The 18,955-nt window shown below is 52.1% G+C and overlaps 1 protein-coding gene across 2 annotated transcripts in view; it reads left to right on the forward strand.

The window, feature by feature from the left end:
* LOC144949100 (disheveled-associated activator of morphogenesis 2-like) overlaps window positions 1-18,955 on the forward strand; it is a 123,422-nt gene that overhangs the window by 92,907 nt on the left and 11,560 nt on the right. Inside the window, exons 13-26 of one of the 2 annotated variants that reach the window (XM_078878941.1) lie at window positions 174-277; window positions 952-1,018; window positions 1,907-2,024; window positions 3,533-3,671; window positions 4,560-4,618; window positions 5,758-5,948; window positions 7,060-7,359; window positions 8,418-8,525; window positions 8,907-8,939; window positions 10,967-11,076; window positions 14,881-14,965; window positions 16,567-16,673; window positions 18,078-18,166; window positions 18,786-18,954. In XM_078878941.1, coding sequence (XP_078735067.1) covers window positions 174-277; window positions 952-1,018; window positions 1,907-2,024; window positions 3,533-3,671; window positions 4,560-4,618; window positions 5,758-5,948; window positions 7,060-7,359; window positions 8,418-8,525; window positions 8,907-8,939; window positions 10,967-11,076; window positions 14,881-14,965; window positions 16,567-16,673; window positions 18,078-18,166; window positions 18,786-18,954 — 1,679 coding nt within the window. The remainder of the gene's footprint in view (window positions 1-173; window positions 278-951; window positions 1,019-1,906; window positions 2,025-3,532; window positions 3,672-4,559; window positions 4,619-5,757; window positions 5,949-7,059; window positions 7,360-8,417; window positions 8,526-8,906; window positions 8,940-10,966; window positions 11,077-14,880; window positions 14,966-16,566; window positions 16,674-18,077; window positions 18,167-18,785; window position 18,955) is intronic. The other variant, XM_078878942.1, reaches the window with a different exon arrangement.

Below are 18,955 nucleotides of genomic sequence, written 5' to 3' on the forward strand. Positions count from 1 at the left end.
AGCCGTGGCCGGTAACCGGGCTCGCCGAGTCGGCCGATGAGATTCGTCCCAAACGGTCACCCGGGGGCACCCTGGGCTCGAGAGAGTTATAAACGAGCCGGGCGATGGCCGCGGGGCAGCAGTCGTGTTGCGTGCGTGGCGTGACGATGACGTTGGCAGCGGCGGCGTTGCAGGACAACATGGAGTTCCGCGTGCACCTGCGCTACGAGTTCCTAATGCTGGGGATCCAGCCGGTGATCGACAAGCTGCGGGGACACGACAACGCCACCCTCGACAAGTGAGACACGCACACACACGCACGCACACACACAACCTCGCAGACACTCGCTAGCTTGAAGACTCGCTTCTTTAGAACTGCACCTCCGATTAGCACGATTGGCTACGTACGGTGCGTAATAAGTTAAACGTACGTACATGCATGCAGCTAGCGCCCAAATGGTAACGCGACGATCTCGTCACGGAGGTGGCCTCAGAAATCGCGAATTTCAACGAAGTCTGAAATCTTGGGAATTCACTGTAAAAATGCATTAAACTAGGGGCTTCCTTCATGTAATTTCAAAAACGCCGTGCGTCGTGTGGCTGGAAATACAGATTTATAACAACCCACAGACTGGAGACTTAATACGGCCCATAGACTCGACACTGCCCATAGACTCACACTGCCCGTAGACTCAACACTGCACCATAGGCTCAACTCTGCCCGTAGACTCACACTGCCCACAGACTAACACTGCCCACAGACTAACACTGCCCACAGACTAACACTGCCCACAGACTAACACTGCCCATAGACTCACACTGCCCATAGACTAACACTGCCCGTAGACTCACACTGCCCACAGACTCGCACTGCCCATAGACTCAACACTGTGGATGCGGGGGGTGGGAAAGACCTGTCCCATAGCAATACGGGACATTACGTATAACACGTGTTTCTGTTTACTCCGGCAGGCATTTAGACTTCTTTGAAATGATCAGGAACGAAGACGAAGCGGAGCTGGCCAAGCGATTCGACATGGTGGGTCTCCTGTTCGTTTGGAATACTCCACGAGACGCCGCGCACGCACACACTCACTCACTCGTTCCACTCACCCGACCTCGTCAGATGTCGGAAGGCAAGCGAGGAGAGTGCTCGGATGGGCGACCACCATAGCAGGTTGATATGTGCGTATATTGAACTTCTTTCGCAGCGTACGTGGCCAGCCACGGTCATCGGAGGTGCGGGGCAAGGACAACAAACTAAACACAAAAAGCAGTTCTAAAGAAATGGGTTTTCAATCTAGATTTAGCAGTGCATAGCTCCAGTGGCTTCCTAATAATGTAGGCTGCTGTTGCTGCTGGGCTGTGCGGCAGGGCAGCAGAAGATCTTGCAGCAAAATCCGTTGTCGTACTCCACGTCTACGCTCGCACATCTTTTCTCGCCACCTTCAATACGGACCTAGCCGGTGTGGTAAAGTGCGGTCGGATCACCCCCGCGACCCGCATTGTTGGGGAGGCCCTCTCACCCAGTGGTAGATTTGACTAATGAACATCAACCATCACGTGAACTCCGGTCATCCTCGCAGCAGCTTTTGTCTAGCCATCGAACAGAGGTGGTCACTGCGTCGCGCGCGTTCAAATTTCTGCGGTCATCTGGAATGCTCTTTCTTCTGATATTAGGAAGCCACCGAAGCTGTTCACTTTTGAATCCTCTAGATTAAAAATATATTAATTTAGAACTGCTTCTTGTGTTTAGGTTGTTATCCTTCCCGCGCACCTCCGATTAGCACGGTTGGCTGCGTACGGTGCGAAAGGAGTTCAACGCACATACATACGTACATGCGCAGGTTGATTTACATTGTCCCAAAACGTGTAACGGCCGACGCTCGATTCTCAGCGGTCTCGTCCTTTGCCTCCCATACCACAGACCCACGTGGACACGAAGAGCGTGGGGCAGATGTTCGACGTGATCCGGAAGAAGCTGGCGCACACGGAGGCGTACCCCCACCTCGTGTCCATCCTGCAGCACTGCCTAGAGATGCCCTGTGAGACGCGACCCCCTGACCCGATTCCACCCTCCCCCCAGCACCATTGACCCCTAGCGCACGAACCATCGTCGCGATATCTCACGGCATCCTCCCGTCATCGCAAGGCGATGGGTTTTCGGCCTCCGCTTTGTTTCGAGAGGATTTATTTTATTCGGACGTTTCCCGTGACGACTGAAAAGGCCGATGGCGGAAACGCCGGGGCCTGCTTGTGCCGCCGCGGTTGCCACCTCTGTACTTGATTGTGGTTGTCCTGTCATGGCTGCTGACTTTGTGAGTGCCCCAAGGCTGATGGCGCCGTGCTTTAGTACGCACGCCGATGCTCGTCCTGGATCAAATTAATCCATTTGATGCCGTGGTCCCGTGCGCCTACCCAGAGTCCACTGCGCCGGTTTTCCTCGTCTCTTGCCCGAGCTTCCCACTCATTGACGTTGATGTTAGAGGCCTTCGAGATCATGCTCACAAGACAAAAAAAAAATTCAGCACGTTTATGTCAATAACACTTGCGGCCTTAAAATTAATTCTTTGCAATAGGCGACGCTTTGGGCAATGTCCCTTCTTCATATCACATAAGTCGGTGCTGAATTGTATACGATATAGCTTCATCCTCATCGATCCAATCAGCTTGTGCGTGCACAGGTGTTAGATGGACCGTTACATCCCAGGACCATAAGAGATGGTGGCAGCTTGGGCAGGCCTTCATCATCCAGCAGTGCATTGAGCAAAGCCAATGATATTCTTGGTTATTTCGGTAAAGTCACGTAGAAGGGAAATAAAAAAAATAATACTAATATAAAACAATACAAATTCTCACGCCTGATGATGATTGCTTGTGTTGCAGTCGAAACGTCGTGATAATTTTTATTGTTTTATATTTTTATCAATTTTTTGTTTCCCTTCTACGTGACTTTACCGAAAGAACCAAGAATATGAATCCCTGCAGTCATGAAAGATTTAAATCAAAGCCAATGATGTTGATGATAATTAAAGAACCATGTTCCTGTCGGTGTTGAGTATTAACGTGAGCTTTGATGCGTGAATCCCAGTTGTTGAGATATTAATACCGGGGTTTAGTTTTAATGCGAATATCGTTTATTTTTTATGCGACTGTGGCTCTCGGTTTCGATTTAAAGCTTTCGTGGCTGCAGGGATTCATCTTCTTGGTTCTTTCTGTAAAGTCACGTAGAAGGGAAAAAATAAAATAATAAAAATAAAAACAATTAAATAATTCTCACGACGTTTCGGCCACAAAGCAAGCAGCCGTCTCTCATTCAGACGCTGTCTTTCCGACAGACCTGTTCTTCACCTGAGGGACGGCTGCTTGCGTTGTGGCCGAAACGTCGTGAGAATTATTTTATTATGTTTTATTTTTATTATTTTATTATTTCCCTTCTACGTGACTTTTACCGAAAGAACCAAGAAGATGTGGCTCTCGGCTTCGAACGTCGGGATCTCGGCTGCGACGCGCGAGTTGAAGGGCGCCGGTGTGTGTCTCCCGCTGCGTGCAGACAAGCGTAACGGCACCATGGTGCAGCAGTGGCAGCTGCTGGACCGCATCCTGCAGCAGGTGGTGCTGCAGAGCGACCGCGGGGAGGACCCCGACGTGGCGCCGCTGGAAAACTTCAGTGTGAAGAACATCGTGCGCATGTGAGTGGACCATTGTGTGAGTGACCCATCGTGCGCATGTGAGTGGACCATTGTGTGATTGTGTGAGCCCGTGTGAGTGACCCATCGTGCGCATGTGAGTGGACCATTGTGTGAGTGACCCATCGTGTTCGTGTGAGTGACCCATCATGTGAGTGACCCATCGTGTGAGTGACCCATCGTGTGAGTGACCCATCGTGTGATTGACCCATCGTGTGAGTGACCCATCGTGTGAGTGACCCATCGTGTGAGTGACCCATCGTGTTCATGTAAGTGACCCATCGTGTGAGTGACCCATCGTATGAGTGACCCATCGTGTGCGTGTGATTGACCCATCGTGTGAGTTACCCATTGTACTCATGTGAGTGACCCATCGTGTGAGTTACCCATCGTGTTCATGTGAGTGACCCATCGTATGAGTGACCCATCGTGTGCGTGTGATTGACCCATTGTGTGAGTTACCCATCGTACTCATGTGAGTGACCCATCGTGTGAGTTACCCATCGTGTTCATGTGAGTGACCCATCGTATGAGTGACCCATCGTGTGCGTGTGATTGACCCATTGTGTGAGTTAACCATCGTACTCATGTGAGTGACCCATCGTGTGATTGACCCATCGTGTGAGTCACCCATTGAGTGAGAGTCACCCATTGAGTGAGAGTCACCCATCGCGAGCGTGTGAGTGACCCAGGTGTTGTAGGTTGTGAAATTGGGAGGTGGCCAGGAGAGGAAGTTGTGTTGAGTATTAACGTAAGTTACTTCGGATCCCTAAGCTGCTAGCTCATGGGGATGTCAGACCGTTCTCTTTGCTGGGCCTCTTCGTCGGCCAACCTCCTTTGCCGACGGCGTCGTACGGCGGAGTGATGGCGTCACGTGTTTGTCTTTCGCAGGTTGGTGAACGAGAACGAGGTCAAGCAGTGGAAAGAGCAGGCGGAGAAGACGAGAAAGGGTCAGTGACATGCCTGACGAGTGCAGCTAAGGCTTGGCGTGCTCAAGTTATAAACGGTGTTGTGGCCAAGTGTGCAGATGTCCTCCGCTCTATAGCAGCCGGGTCAATCGCACAGAAGTGGCTTCGTGCTCAAATTATAAACACGGTGTTACTTTTGTTGAAGTTCGTGTTGTTTAAGCAGGCGAGAACTCAAGAGACCGCGATAGTCTCATCCGCAAGAGTGACCTGGGGCGTTAATTAGTCCGAGCGTCGGGGCAATTATTGCCGTGTCAGAATCTCAAATAGGTAATTTGGCGAGCACTTTGGAATCCCTGAAATGGCCCACTCTTGCGTATTATGCTCAGGGCATCTTTGACATCCACTGCACGAAGCATTATTACGTTTGCTATGCCCGCATTAATAAGTGGGGCGGTTGCTGGAATTGAACCGTGAGCCTCTGCAGCATGCGGCGAATGAGCTACCACTGGGCCACGTCACCGCCCAGTGTTGTTGCCGCCGCATTCAAAATATTTGCTCTCCCCCCCCCCTCGTGCCCGATTAGTGCGGCTAAGATGGTCGCGGCGACGGATGCAATTTTGTCCATTGCGAAGTAGTAGGGCCACGCGTGAAACGAACTCGTAGGCCCCGAGGCAGCCTGATTAACTCTAGATTTGAAACTTTCGTGACTGCAAGGATTCATGTTCTTAGGTTTTTTCGGTAAAGTCACGTAGGTAAAAAATTAAAATTAATTGAAGTTAAATAAAAATAAAATAAAAATCACGACGTTTCGGAGGCAACACAAGCTTCCGTCTTCAGGTGGAACCGTCACAGCACGATAGCTGTATCACAAGTGAGAGAAATTAAAATAAAATAGTCCTTGTATATATACTGGTTGAGGGTGGGAGGAGCCAAGGTAGGCGCTGAATATTATTTGTGAGGTTCTGTGCGGCTGAAGCACGCTACGTGACTTTTTTTACCTACGTGACTTTACCGACAAAAGCCTGATTAACCTCCGTTCCCCACCCCCGATCCAAACCGTGGGGGCTCTATCGCTGCAAAAAAAAAAACGTACATTGTGCGGTCGCTCATTTCGCAAACGAGAACAAACGAACGCGGAGCGACGCTCATACCCGTCCCTCTCTCTCGCGTGCGGGCGGCAGAGCACAGCGAGCTGATGCAGCGGCTGGAGAAGAAGGAGCGTGAGTGCGAGGCCAAGACGCAGGAGCGCGAGGACATGATGACGACGCTCAACAAGATGAAGGACAAGCTCCAGCGCGAGGCGGCCGAGCGGCGACAGGCCGAGGAGCAGGCGCGCGAGCTGCAGTCGCGGCTCGACGCGTACCTCGCCTCTGTGAGTACCTCTGTCCATCACGTGTACCTCTCTCATGTACCTCGCCTCTGTGAGTACCTCTGTATAAGTATATCTCTCTAATGTACCTTGCCTCCATTCGTACCTGTCTTTCCCAATAGTGTACCACCTTGTGTGAGCATCTCTAGTGTACCCTGCTGCTGTGAGTACCTCTCTATCCTTCGCGTGTACCTTCCTGTGCGAGTACCTCCCTCTTTTTAGCACACCTAGTGTGGCGACATCTCTGTCGAGCGCAAGTCACTGTACGAGTACTATTGCCCCCCCTGTGTTCCTTGCCTCTGTGAGTACGTCACCCTCGAGTTGACCTCTTCCCATGAGCGCCGCTTACTTGATTGTGCCTCGTCTTTGTAAGCGTCTTCATGGAGGGCTACCTCGCCTTCCACGAGTAACCTCCAGCTTCAGGATAAACCCGCCAGTGGCCGCGAGCTGTTGGGCAACGGCGGTGTGCGTGGCGACGTCACGTGGTTGTTGCGTCGAGCCGCCTTCAACACATTTCCCATCTTGTAGCCGTCGGTAATACTTTTTGTGAAACGGTGCTGTTGTGGCTATAAGCCTCACGACATTTGGTGTAACGCGATGAATAGCGCCGTTGCCATTCGAACAGAAACGTAAATCGTCCTGGAATCGGGTCGTGACCTCGACTCGAGGACGGGCTAATTATAATTTGCCCATCCTAGATTAACAATTATTCATCGATAATTTTCTTGCTGTGGATTTCACACCTGATGATGATTGCTTGTGTTTCAGTTGAAACGTCGTGAGAATTTGTATTGTTTAATATTTATATTATTTTCCTTCTACGTGACTTTATCGATGAATAATTGTTAATCTAGGATGGGCAAATTATAATTTGCCCGTCCTAGAGTCGAGGTCGCGACCCGATTCAAGGACGATTTACGTTTCTGTTCGAATGGCGGCGGCGCTGGTGACTGCGGGCAACCATATTTGATGACAATATTTGCAGCGGACGATTCCAGCGACGTTGCTTTTTTGCTGCGGCAGATCGCCGCCGACGGTGCGCACCGCGGAAAAACGACAACGGTGATGAAGCTGCGGCTGACGGTGACTGTGACGACTCCAATGTCGTTCCCAGGGTGGCAGCATCGGAGGGCCGCGGGTGCCCTTGCCTACCAGCGGCCTGCCAGGTGCGAGCGGGGAAACCGTGCCAGCCTTGAGCTCTTCAAACCTGGCTCCGCCGGCACCGCCCCCACCTCCCGGTGGGGTCCCTCCCCCGCCGCCCCCTCCTCCTCCGCCTCCTCCAGGAGGACCCCCCGGTGCCCCCCCACCCCCGCCGGGAATGCTGGGATCGGGGCCTCCTTCGGAACTCCCCAAGAAGAAGATCCCACAGCCGTCGAACCCTCTCAAGTCGTTCAACTGGTCCAAGCTGCCTGAGGTGACACAGACCTTGTTATTCTTATGCCGCCTACCTCGCCTGGTATACAGGAGGTCGTGGGTTTGATCCTGACCCTGACGTTTGCTGTATATTTGCGTTTGCCCGTCTCTCTCCGCGTGGTCGCGTAGATTTTTCTCTCGCTCCTCCCGATTTTTCCTTCCACACTTAGAATCGGCGTGCGTTTAGAGTATTGGGCTACTATACATTTTGACGTGATGAGCCACTTCGTTAAGCTATCATTTGCGGCCACGTCGCTTCTGAAAAAGAGCTATGTAGCTCGGTGAGCTTCACCTGGTAAAATTAGAAATGGTTGTCGGAATCGTTTGATTGAACAGAATGTGTTGCTTGTGCGACACATGCACCGTCAACGTCCAAGATCGACGTCACAGTCCTGCGATGCAGCAGTCCACCTCGCACCGGCACACGAGCTGGTCTCATTGCCCCACACTCGTCTGGTGGATGTCCTCTCGCTGACTGCGTTCCTTCAATTGGCCGCCGCTGCATCGTTAGTTTCGCCCACCGGCCGTCGGCCCTCTCAGCCACATGCCCTGGCCAAGCCCACTCTCTTCTAACAGTCATTGTGATATCATTAACTTGATTAGCGACACCTGGATGGTTGCATCAATGTCCAACGCTTGTATGGACATAATGGTAATGGACATTCGTTTTGCGTTTTCCAGAATATTGATTAATTTAATGTGCTTATGTGGTCGATGTCTTTGTCTTTGATGGTAGAGAAGTAGAGAGCGGTCGTGCAACGGTTAGCGCACTGCGCTACGAACTCGTTGACCCGAGTTCGATTCCCTCTCATAGCCAACACCAGTGACGATTATCCGAATCGGTCCTGGGCCTCCCCTAGGTCGAACTCAGCCTCAAACGAGTACCTGGTGTAGTGTGTAAGCATTGAGACGAGGGAGACAAAGGCCGCCGGGCGTGGTGTTCGCCACCCACCTCATTAGGTGCACGCGAACAGCACTTGCCCGGGAAACCTTTCCCAAGCCCGGCTTGCACTTGTGGCTGGCCATCACGGACCGTCTGCCGCTGCTCCTCCTCCACAGAACAAGATCTCGAGCACGGTGTGGAGTGAGATCGACGACCTGCGAGCGTTCAAGGTGCTGGACCTTGCAGACATCGAGCGTATGTTCTCCGCCTACCAGCGACAGCAGGTGTGTGCGTGCGTACAGCGATGAACCCCTCGCTTTTCAGTTGACGTTGTGTCACGTGACACGGCGAGCGCCCGACTCCTGACAGGGCAACCAATGTGGACGACACTCGGGTGGAAATGTGGAAACGTCGAGACACAAAGATGTTTATACCCTCGATGGCCTGCATATAATCGTGACAACTCGTGGAATCGATACTTTCCTAGCTGCTACTGCATGGAACAGGCCTAGTTGTCCATGTAACTAGCTGCTAACGCACATTGCACACTTGCCGTTAAAAATGCCTGTGCGGAGTACTTAAATGCCAAGCGCTCGCTCTCACCCCCTCTGCTGTGTTTCTCTCCTGCTGGCACGATGACCTTTAACCCGCTCACAAAAATCAAGGACCCCATGTTCAATGTGGGTAGCTTCAGGCAGGTGAGTGCGCAGCGTGCTGCCGTGCTGCACACGCGCCAACCGTGTGGGCGCATTGGGCCTTGAGTCGAGGGAGTTGCTCGGGACCACCTGGGGTGGCAAATGCTACCAGTGTCCACCACGGGCAGTGTCCACCACTCAGTGTCCACCACTCAGTGTCCACCACGGGCAGTGTCCACCACGGGCAGTGTCCACCACTCAGTGTCCACCACGGGCAGTGTCCACCACGGGCAGTGTCCACCACTCAGTGTCCACCACGGGCAGTGTCCCCCACTCAGTGTCCACCACGGGCAGTGTCCACCACTCAGTGTCCACCACAGGCAGTGTCCCCCACTCAGTGTCCACCACAGGCAGTGTCCACCACTCAGTGTCCACCACGGGCAGTGTCCCCCACTCAGTGTCCTCCACGTGCAGTGTCCCCCACTCAGTGTCCACCTCGGGCAGTGTCCACCACTCAGTGTCCACCACGTGCAGTGTCCCCCACGTGCAGTGTCCACCACAGGCAGTGTCCCCCACTCAGTGTCCACCACAGGCAGTGTCCCCCACTCAGTGTCCACCACGTGCAGTGTCCACCACAAGCAGTGTCCACCACGGGCAGTGTCCCCCACTCAGTGTCCACCACGGGCAGTGTCCACCACTCAGTGTCCACCACAGGCAGTGTCTACCACTCAGTGTCCACCACAGGCAGTGTCCCCCACTCAGTGTCCACCACGGGCAGTGTCCACCACGGGCAGTGTCCACCACTGTGTCCACCACTCAGTGTCCACCACAGGCAGTATCCACCACGTGCAGTGTCCACCACGGGCAGTGTCCACCACGAGCAGTGTCCACCACTGTGTCTACCACTGTGTCCACCACAAGCAGTGTCCACCACAAGCAGTGTCCACCACTCAGTGTCCACCGGGCAGTGTCCACCACTCAGTGTCCACCACGGGCAGTGTCCACCACGGGCAGTGTCCACCACAAACAGTGTCCACCACAAACAGTGTCCACCACTCAGTGTCCACCACGGGCAGTGTCCACCACGGGTAGTTGTCCACCACTCAGTGTCCACCACTCAGTGTCCACCACTCAGTGTCCACCACTCAGTGTCCACCACGGGCAGTGTCCACCACGGGCAGTGTCCACCACAAGTAGTGTCCACCATGAGTGGTATTCACCATGGGCGGTGGCCACCGTGGGCAGAAAGCTTAGCCTACGTACCATCTGTTTTGTAATGCACGCTCCCTGTATATTTTCATATTCTGTGCATCTTTGGCATCGCACTATAGTTGTTTTATATTGCTCCAACACGAGGTTCGCATTTTTGCGATCTGGAGCTAAAACGCTTCCCCAAGTGGTGCCGATTGGGCCTGCTTCAGGCCAAGGGCTGAAGGACCATGCCAGCATAGATTCATTTGCATCACAATTACATGAGTAGAGGTGTTCATGAAAATGGGTTTCAAGCAATAACGTTCGTTTGTCGGCAAATGGGTCGAAGGAAACAGTTGCTTAGATTTGCAGTAATTGAGATCACGGTTGTGTGCGTGGGTGAGAAGCGGTGGCTTAGTGGTTAGCGCGTTACCACTCCGAACTTCCTGCTCATGGACAACACAAGTGACCATTGTTTGAACCGGTCCTGGGCCTCCCCTAGGTCGACTTAGCCTCAAATTAGTACCTGTGTGTGTTACCATTGCCACTTGGGAGACAAAGGCGGCCGGTCATGGTGTTGGCATGCCGGCCTTCATAGGTGTTCGCTAACAGCACTTGCCCCAACAGTCTGTTCAGGCTATACGGGGGATCTTTGTCTTTGGGTCATCTCTAACCAATCAGCATGAAGCAGTTCTTCTGCTATCCTGTGGGGTTAGTGTGTGTCCACCACAGGCAGTGCTGGTGGCTCGGAGATGTTAACTACATCGCCTCGTATACAGGAGGTCGTGGAGTCGATCCCGACCCGGACGCCCGCTGCTGTATATTTGGAGTTTGCGCGTCTCTCTCTCCCCGTGGTCGCGTGACCTGACCCGTCTATCGCTGGAAACCGATGCGTGCAGAAGGAGATGGGCTCCAATGAGGAGCTGCTGGACTGTGGAAGCCGGAAAGCCAAGGAGCTCTCCGTGATCGATGGGAGGCGCGCGCAGAACTGCGTCATTCTTCTGTCCAGGTGCGTGACGGGCACGGGAGGGGGGGGGAGTGGGCCCGTCTTTCATTCCTTGATCGACTGATGGATAGATTCTATTACTGGTAGGAACCTCCTGGTTACACCAGCCCATAGGGGATTATTGTGTCCGTCGTGCAGGGAGGGGTTGGGTGGGGAGGGGAGGGTGTGGGAGGGGCTGGGTGGGGAGGGTGGGAAGGGTGGGGCTGGGTGGGGCTGGGTGGGGAGGGGCCGGTCACCCCGTGGTGCCCTTATAAAACTCAACGTTTAACCTACTCACGCCGGCTTGTGCCCGCCCTCACAGTCGGGAATATTTGTGGAATACACCACGCCGCCGTTGACCCTGGCCATTGACCGAGCAACCCAACGTCCCTCCCAGCTCCCTCCGCAGGAGGAATGTGTTTATTTCAGCAGGAAGGGCCCAATGAGTGTCATTTGTGTCCTGCGACCATGCGGATGAACGAGCATTGAGGAGGTTTCTCATCTCCTGTTTATAGCTCCAGAGCCGGTGGTGGAAGTTCCCCATTCCTATGGCGGAGCCGAGTATTTCCATAGGACAACGGTTTACTCCCCCCCCCCCCCCCCCCACACAAAGTGGTACGCGCTTTATCGACACCGGAGAGGGAATGATGGGCCGAGCTAACTCCACCAAGCAGGAATTGAGCTCGCGCACCTTCCCGATAGCGATCCACTCCCTCTACCGCCGAGACACCTGGCCGGTGGTGATGTCTGGAGTCTTGTCTCATTCCATCCCTGTGTTGAGGCTCTTGCATCAGTTGGGAATGCCTCTACGATCGCCGTAGGATCATTAATCAACCTCCAAATGACTTAAAGCACAGCCACAGAACCCGTAAAACGTACGTTTGCCATGAAATGCCACGTGCGTAGAATAAAGATCACAAGGTCAGGCAGCTTCAGTGTGGAGGGCAGTTGATTAAATCGGCACGATACCGTGATAACCCACAACATCTTGGGCCTGTCCTTTGATCTGTCATCGAGCCTTCACAAATCATCAGCCCATGAGCTACCTACTGCTGGATGGAGGCCTCCCCGAGCCTTGGCCATATCTCAGAGCCCTGCGATGCGAGAATGCACCTAGCGCCTGCACACGAGCTGAAATCGCAACATCTCCAAGGTGGACATCCTCGTGGATGTGTTCTCTCCTTTGATCGCAACTTCATCATTACTCTCAACCACTGGCCATCATCACCGTTTATGAATTATTTCAGCAGGTGAGGCCCACTGAGCTATGTTGCTGTTTTTCAGAAGCAACCTGGCCACAAATAATAGGTCAACGCAGTGGCTTATGTAGATAGGGGCTTCCCTAGAGCTATATTCGGAGGTCCTTCCACCAGCAGCGGCAGCGTGAGCAAGCAGATGCAGAGCTGCACCTTTGCCTTTTTACCCCATCTTGTAATTTCAGCCTTGGACACTTCCATCGGGATCCTGCAGAACATAAATGATACCATCGTACGTATAATTGATGTTCTGTCCATTACATTTGCCAACCTGTGAGCATCTCTCACGGCGGCACCGTGAATCGACATGGGGGAGGGGGAGACGCCAGCACCCCCCCCCCTCCCCCCACCAGGTAGCTTGTGCTACCAGTCACGTGGGCACCTGGCCACGTGTACAACTCGGTCCTTTGAAGTGCTGCCAGGGTTTGGGGGACAGGGAAGCGGGTTTAATTATAGAGGCCGCCGCGGCTGCTGCTGCCCAACCGCATGCACACGTTGTGGCGTCTGGTTTGTATAAAATTCAGATGGCATGTGCACACTTGCACGTGCACCACACACGTACAGGCCCGCTCAGCTCACTCTCTCGTTGTTCATACTTTGAGAACTTTAACGCAGTTTCGAGTATCGACTATAAACGTTATTTCTTCTACTTGAGCAATTCAGACGTTGGTAAAATACGTTACGTGAATACACGTATATATATATATACACAAAAAATATTTACCTTCATGATCAGTTTGTTTAAAGAGCCCTGTGGGTTTGTCAAAAGGTATTTTTTGAATTCGGTATTAAATGCACACAACTTTCAAAGTTGGAACGTGGCAGCCATGAGCAACTGTCGGACGTTATTTGGGGCGGTCACTCTTTGGTTCTTTCGGTAAAGTCACATATAAAGATAAAATAATAAATTAAATACTAGCATACGACGGTTCGATTGCAACACAAGCAGTCATCATCAGGTATAAATGAAAGAAACACATCTGGTATACTTAGAAATGTAATACAACAGAGAGTCGGATAACATAACAGTCAACACCCTACCTGGTTGATTACGTTCTTCCTGAGAATGCTAAATTTGAGAGAGAGATCAAACACAGAACCAGAGACATATAGACAGACATATAAGCAGAGACAGATATTACAGAGATACATAGAGAGAGACAAACATAGGCACACAGAGGTTGTTGCCTTGGCGATTGCGGGACCTAAATACAGCAACTCCTTGGCCCCTTCGAGGTCAGGGGGACTTCAAAAACACTACAAAAATCTTGAAATCTTGATGAAAAACGTATCTGTTTAATAGGGCTTTCTCTCTTTAGTTATTTTGAAACGTCTTTCTATTTTCCTCTTTCCTGGGTTGACGTTAAAGTATTTAACATCTTTTCATGCATAGCGCCCTGAGAACGATTGTTTCAGGGCGCTTTACACGTTTAAATTATTGTAATAAATTCATAGAATAGTGTCAAACTACAGGGCCACAACCCTTGGCTTCCTCTTAACTGGTTCTCTTCTCTTTCTGGCACTAATACAGGAGGTATCAAGATGTTCAAACACCACACAGACACCTATTGCAAGGCATGCAAAACACATTCCTGCAGAGGGAGCTGGTAGGAACGTTGGGTTGCTCGGTCAATGGCCAGGGTCAACGGCGGCGTGGTGTTTTCCACAAATATGCCCGACTGTGAGGGCGGGCACAAGCCGGCGTGAGTAGATTAAACGTTGAGTTTTATAAGGGCACCACGGAGTGACCAGCCCCTCCCCACCCCAGCCCCACCCCACCCAGCCCCACCCCACCCAGCCCCTCCCCACCCTCCCCACCCAGCCCCTCCCCACCCTCCCCACCCAGCCCCTCCCCACTCTCCCCACCCAGCCCCACCCTTCCCACTCAGCCCCTCCCTGCACGACGGACGGACACAATAATCCCCTGTGGGCTGGTGTAACCAGGAGGTTCCTACCAGTATAAATATACTTTGATAATAATGTATGCGTTGTCCTTGACACTCATTGCAGTAATAGGAGTCTATTTGGTTTAACACGTAGGCTTTCGCGACCTTATCCATAAGAGGTTTTTGGGTTAGATCATGTTAATATAAGTGTGTCGTTAAACCCGCCACCACCCTACACAGCCAATTAGTAAGGTTTGTCACGTGAACAAAATGTGCCAATTCGTTACTAGTTCAGCACACCGGTGTGTTGGAGTGTAAACTCACAACTTTTACCATTCCAGTACTAGTTGTCTATTTGGTGTTTAAACATCTTAACCCACACATTATTTCCGAAAAGGTAAGGCCTTTTTCCCCCGTCATCTTGATATTGGCACAAAGATTAGTGGTACTCGTTTATTCTGCCAAAAAGGGAGTCGAAACTATGTTGTCAGATTTTTTTTGTGATTTGCTATCGTATTTGTGTATTGTTTGTTATTATAACTCTCACCCCATGCCTCCCCTACCGAGATATTTGTGTCAAAAAGAGTTTGAGAGAGCTCATCGGATTCCTTCGGTTTAATGAAGTATTCTGATTCTGATGCTTCCCCGGTGCTTTCTGAATGTGTCTTGCTGTTGTCTCTGAGCAGACTGAAGCTGTCGAACGATGAGATAAAGCGTGCGATCATGCGCATGGATGACCAGGAAGACTTGCCCAAGGACATGCTCGAGCAGGTACACATACACACACTCTCGCTGCCCCCACACCTGACAATAAGATTCCAACTCGCAACGGAAAGAGACTGCGGCTGAGGGTCAGAGCATTTCGAATCAAAGTGCGTTTCGAGTGTTTGGCTTTGGGGAGTGGGGAGGGGAGAGGGGGGAGCTGACAGGGACTGAGCCCCCCCACCCACCCCCACCTGCTTAAGGTTCAACCCCCCCCCCCCCCTTTGTGTAGCCAAGTGAAAATGTTGCTGGGGTGCCATGGTGGCTAGGAGATGTTAACTACCTCGCCTGGTATTCAGGAGGTCGTGGGATCGATCCCGACCCCGACGCCTGCTGCTGTATATTTCGAGTTTGCGTGTCTCTCTCCCCGTGGTCGCGTGGATTTTTCTCCGGGTCCTCTGGTGTTTCCCTCCACATTTTAGAATCAACGTGTGTTGAGAGTCTTTGGCTGCGATACATTTCCACGTGATAAGCCACTTCGTTGAGCTATCATTTGCGGCCAGGTCGCTTCTGGAAAACATCTATAAAGCTCAGGTGGGCCTTACCTGGTAAAATAAAAAATAGTTTAGTTTTAGTTTGTTGCACTTTTGACATTAATTCTGGGTTCCTGCCTCCCACGAATAAACTAGGTTCTCAAGTGTAGCGAATTGGTGGTCTCAGCCTGGTCACCGATGACCTCACACAATAAATAAGATTGTCCGACTCAGTGGTACTCTAAGCTCAACTCAACTCGTGTACAAACCTTTTGTCAATCCACTGCCGAATGAGGTCCTCCCAATGCTGTGTGGATCATTGGGGCTATCCGACGGTACTCTTAACACAGTGGCCAATGTGTGGGTTGGTGAAGTCAGGGAACAAACACTGAGCATCAGAGGTCGCAACCAGGTTCCCGATACCCGTACCCTACCCGATACCCGGCTACCCGTACCTGGCCGGGTACGGGTACCCATTTGCAACCCTGGTGCGGCCGGGTACGGGTAAGGAATCAAAACATATTCGCGACCTCTGCTGAGCATAGAATTACGGTCCAATAATGGACTGCGTACCCCCACACCCTTTTGTGCCGTGCCGGCCTTAATAGATGCTCACCTACAGCACTCACCCCAAGGGTCCGTTAAGGCTATACGGGGGATGTTGGTCGTTGGAAGCATGCGCACGTGTTTACATTTAAGCGTGTTCACTTAAATTTCGATTTAAAGCTTTCGTGACTGCAGGGATTCATCTTCTTGATTCTTTCGGTAAAGTCACGTAGAAGGGAAGTAATAAAATAATAAAAATAAAACAGCCCAGCTTAAATATACGCTCCAAGCGTGGTGGTGTTTCATTCAGACGCTGTCTCCCTGACAGACCTGGTCTTCACCTGAGGATGGCTGCTTGCGTTGTGGCCGAAACGTCGTGAGAATTATTTTATTATGTTTTATTTTTATTATTTTATTACTTCCCTTCTACGTGACTTTACCGAAAGAACCAATTAGACGTGTTCACTTAGTGCCTTGGTGCGTGCCTCATTGTGCGTGCATGTGTTTGTGATCTCACGCGCGTGCGCCCAGATTGTGTTCCCCATGTGTGTGTTAACACGGCGCGTGTACCTTGCTTGTGGCGTGTCGCAGCTGCTGAAATTCGTGCCGGAGAAGAGCGACGTGGACCTGCTGGAGGAGCACAAGCACGAGACTGAGCGCATGGCACGAGCCGACCGCTTCCTCTTCGACATGAGCAGGTGACGACCAGCGATGACCAGCGACGTTTAACGTCGACGTAACGCGTAGGGTTAGGTCCCCGCTGCGTGCGCTCGTGAGAGTTTGTTCATTGACTTGCCGGCGAGCTGAAACGATAATTGTTTGCGCGTCAAAACGCTTGGTACGCCCAGAGATTTCATTTGTTTGGTTGAGTCGGGCGGTTGGTTGAGGGGGTCCTTGCACCTCCGATTAGCGCGGTTGGCTACGTACGCTGCAGCAGAAGTTCAACGTACATACAGAATTTTTTACTTCCAAGAATCCTGTAGTGCAGCGCGTTATTTGTACCATTTGTATCATTTGCACCGTCAGGCGGACCGTCATTTAGGGGGGGGAAGGCCTCGCGCCAATAATATCTGGTAAACCAGCAGTATTTATTAAGCACGCCTCGCTCGTATCATCGTACATATAATTGATGTGCTGTCCATTACATTTGCCAACCCGTGACCATCTCTCACGGCACTGTGAACCAATATGGAAGCCCACCATCCCAGGTAGCTTGTGCTACCGGCCACGTGTAAAGCTTCACAACTCAGTCCTGGGAAGTGCTGCCAGGGTTGGGGGATAGGGAAGCTGATGAACCTATTGACCAGCTTAGACCGTGAACCCAAGAAGGTCTAAACTGGTCAATAGTTTTTGCTTAAACAATTTCCTGCAGGTTAATACAGACCTGGCAGGCCATGCTGCCCTCTTACAGACACTACCTCATTACCCAGTGAAGTGGGTGTCGCAAAAACAAAGACAAAGATTCCCATATAGCCTGGAACAGACTGTTGGGGCAAGTGCTGTTAGTGAACACCTATCAAGGCCGGCACTGTGGCACACGAGGGGGTGGGTGGCTAACACCACGCCTGGCCGCCTTTGTCTCCCTAGTGACGATGTTTACACACCACACCAGGTACTCATTTGAGGCTGCATCGACCTAGGGGAGGCCCAGGACCAGTTCAGATAATCATCACTTGTTGCTGGCCTTGAGCAGGAATCAAACTCGGGTCGCTGGGTTCGTCATGCAGCATAGCGCTAACCGCTACACCACCACTCCCCACACACACACGCGCGCATCTTGGTTTCATCCTAAAAGAATCCACCAACTTCCCCTCCAAAATTTGCTGGGATCACAGCCGTGCAGCATTGTCACCGCCGCACGCCCCCACCTCCCCCCCGCCCATCAATGGCAAAACATCTGCTACCTCGGAGGGAACCAAAACGAAATAACGTGCGGCAGCGGTGGCGCCTAAATCTCGGGTAATCTGTCCTTCCTTTGTACGAATGTCCCCCGGGCTTCCCTCGCAATATCCTCGATGGATCAGCGTGGTATTTATTCCGCTATCATTCTCAAGCTTGGTCCACGAAGCGAGCCTCGAATGACTCTGCGTCTCCCTTCGCAGGATTCCACACTACCAGCAGCGGCTGCAGGCGCTCTACTTCAAGAAGAAGTTTGCCGAGCGCGTGGCCGAATGCAAGCCCAAGGTGGAGGGTGAGCCTCGCCGTGTCGTTTTGTAATAAAGCTCGTTGAGGCGACTTCTGGAATCCGTCTTTTATTCAACTTGTATTACAGCTTTCCTTCACGCTGCTGACAGGCAGCGTGAGAGGGACAGATAGAGAGAGAGAGACACACTGCCACGTGGCAACCCGGAGCCCCGCTCCCGCGTGGCCCCCTTCCTCTGTTCGTTCCCGTTCTGACCACGTGTCGTTCGTTTCCACTCCTATTTAATACCCGGGGGTCATGTGGTACGTTTCCGCCAATCCTCGCTAGCCTCCATGGAATATTCCAGACTCCCTCGTAAGCTACCGGGACCACGCCCTGACTCATCTCCCCATTGGCTGTGGCCAAAGCCAGCAGAATCAATCCTTACAGCTGTTACCTTTCCATTACGTCAGGGCCACACCCCTAGGCTTCCCCCCATTGGCTGTAAACCAGGACCGGCAGTTTGCATTATGACCGCAGCTATTGTGGTCTATGCAAACATGACTCCTTGTAAAAAAGGTGTCAGTTTTCTTGCCAGATAGAAGGGTAAAAAAACAATTATCCTGCGGTAATCGTTTCGTCTCTCTCCCGCTCTGCCCCCTCACCGCCCCCCCCCCCTCGTGCTCAGCCATCCTCTTGGCCTCCAAGGAGCTGCACCAGAGCCGTAGGTTGAGGCAGCTGCTGGAGGTGGTGCTGGCGTTCGGGAACTACATGAACAAGGGGCAGCGCGGCAACGCCTACGGCTTCAAGATCTCAAGCCTCAACAAGATCGCCGACACCAAGTCCAGCATTGACAAG

The sequence above is a fragment of the Lampetra fluviatilis genome, chromosome 52 (assembly GCF_964198595.1).
Source record: "Lampetra fluviatilis chromosome 52, kcLamFluv1.1, whole genome shotgun sequence".
In the NCBI taxonomy this organism is placed as follows: domain Eukaryota; kingdom Metazoa; phylum Chordata; class Hyperoartia; order Petromyzontiformes; family Petromyzontidae; genus Lampetra; species Lampetra fluviatilis.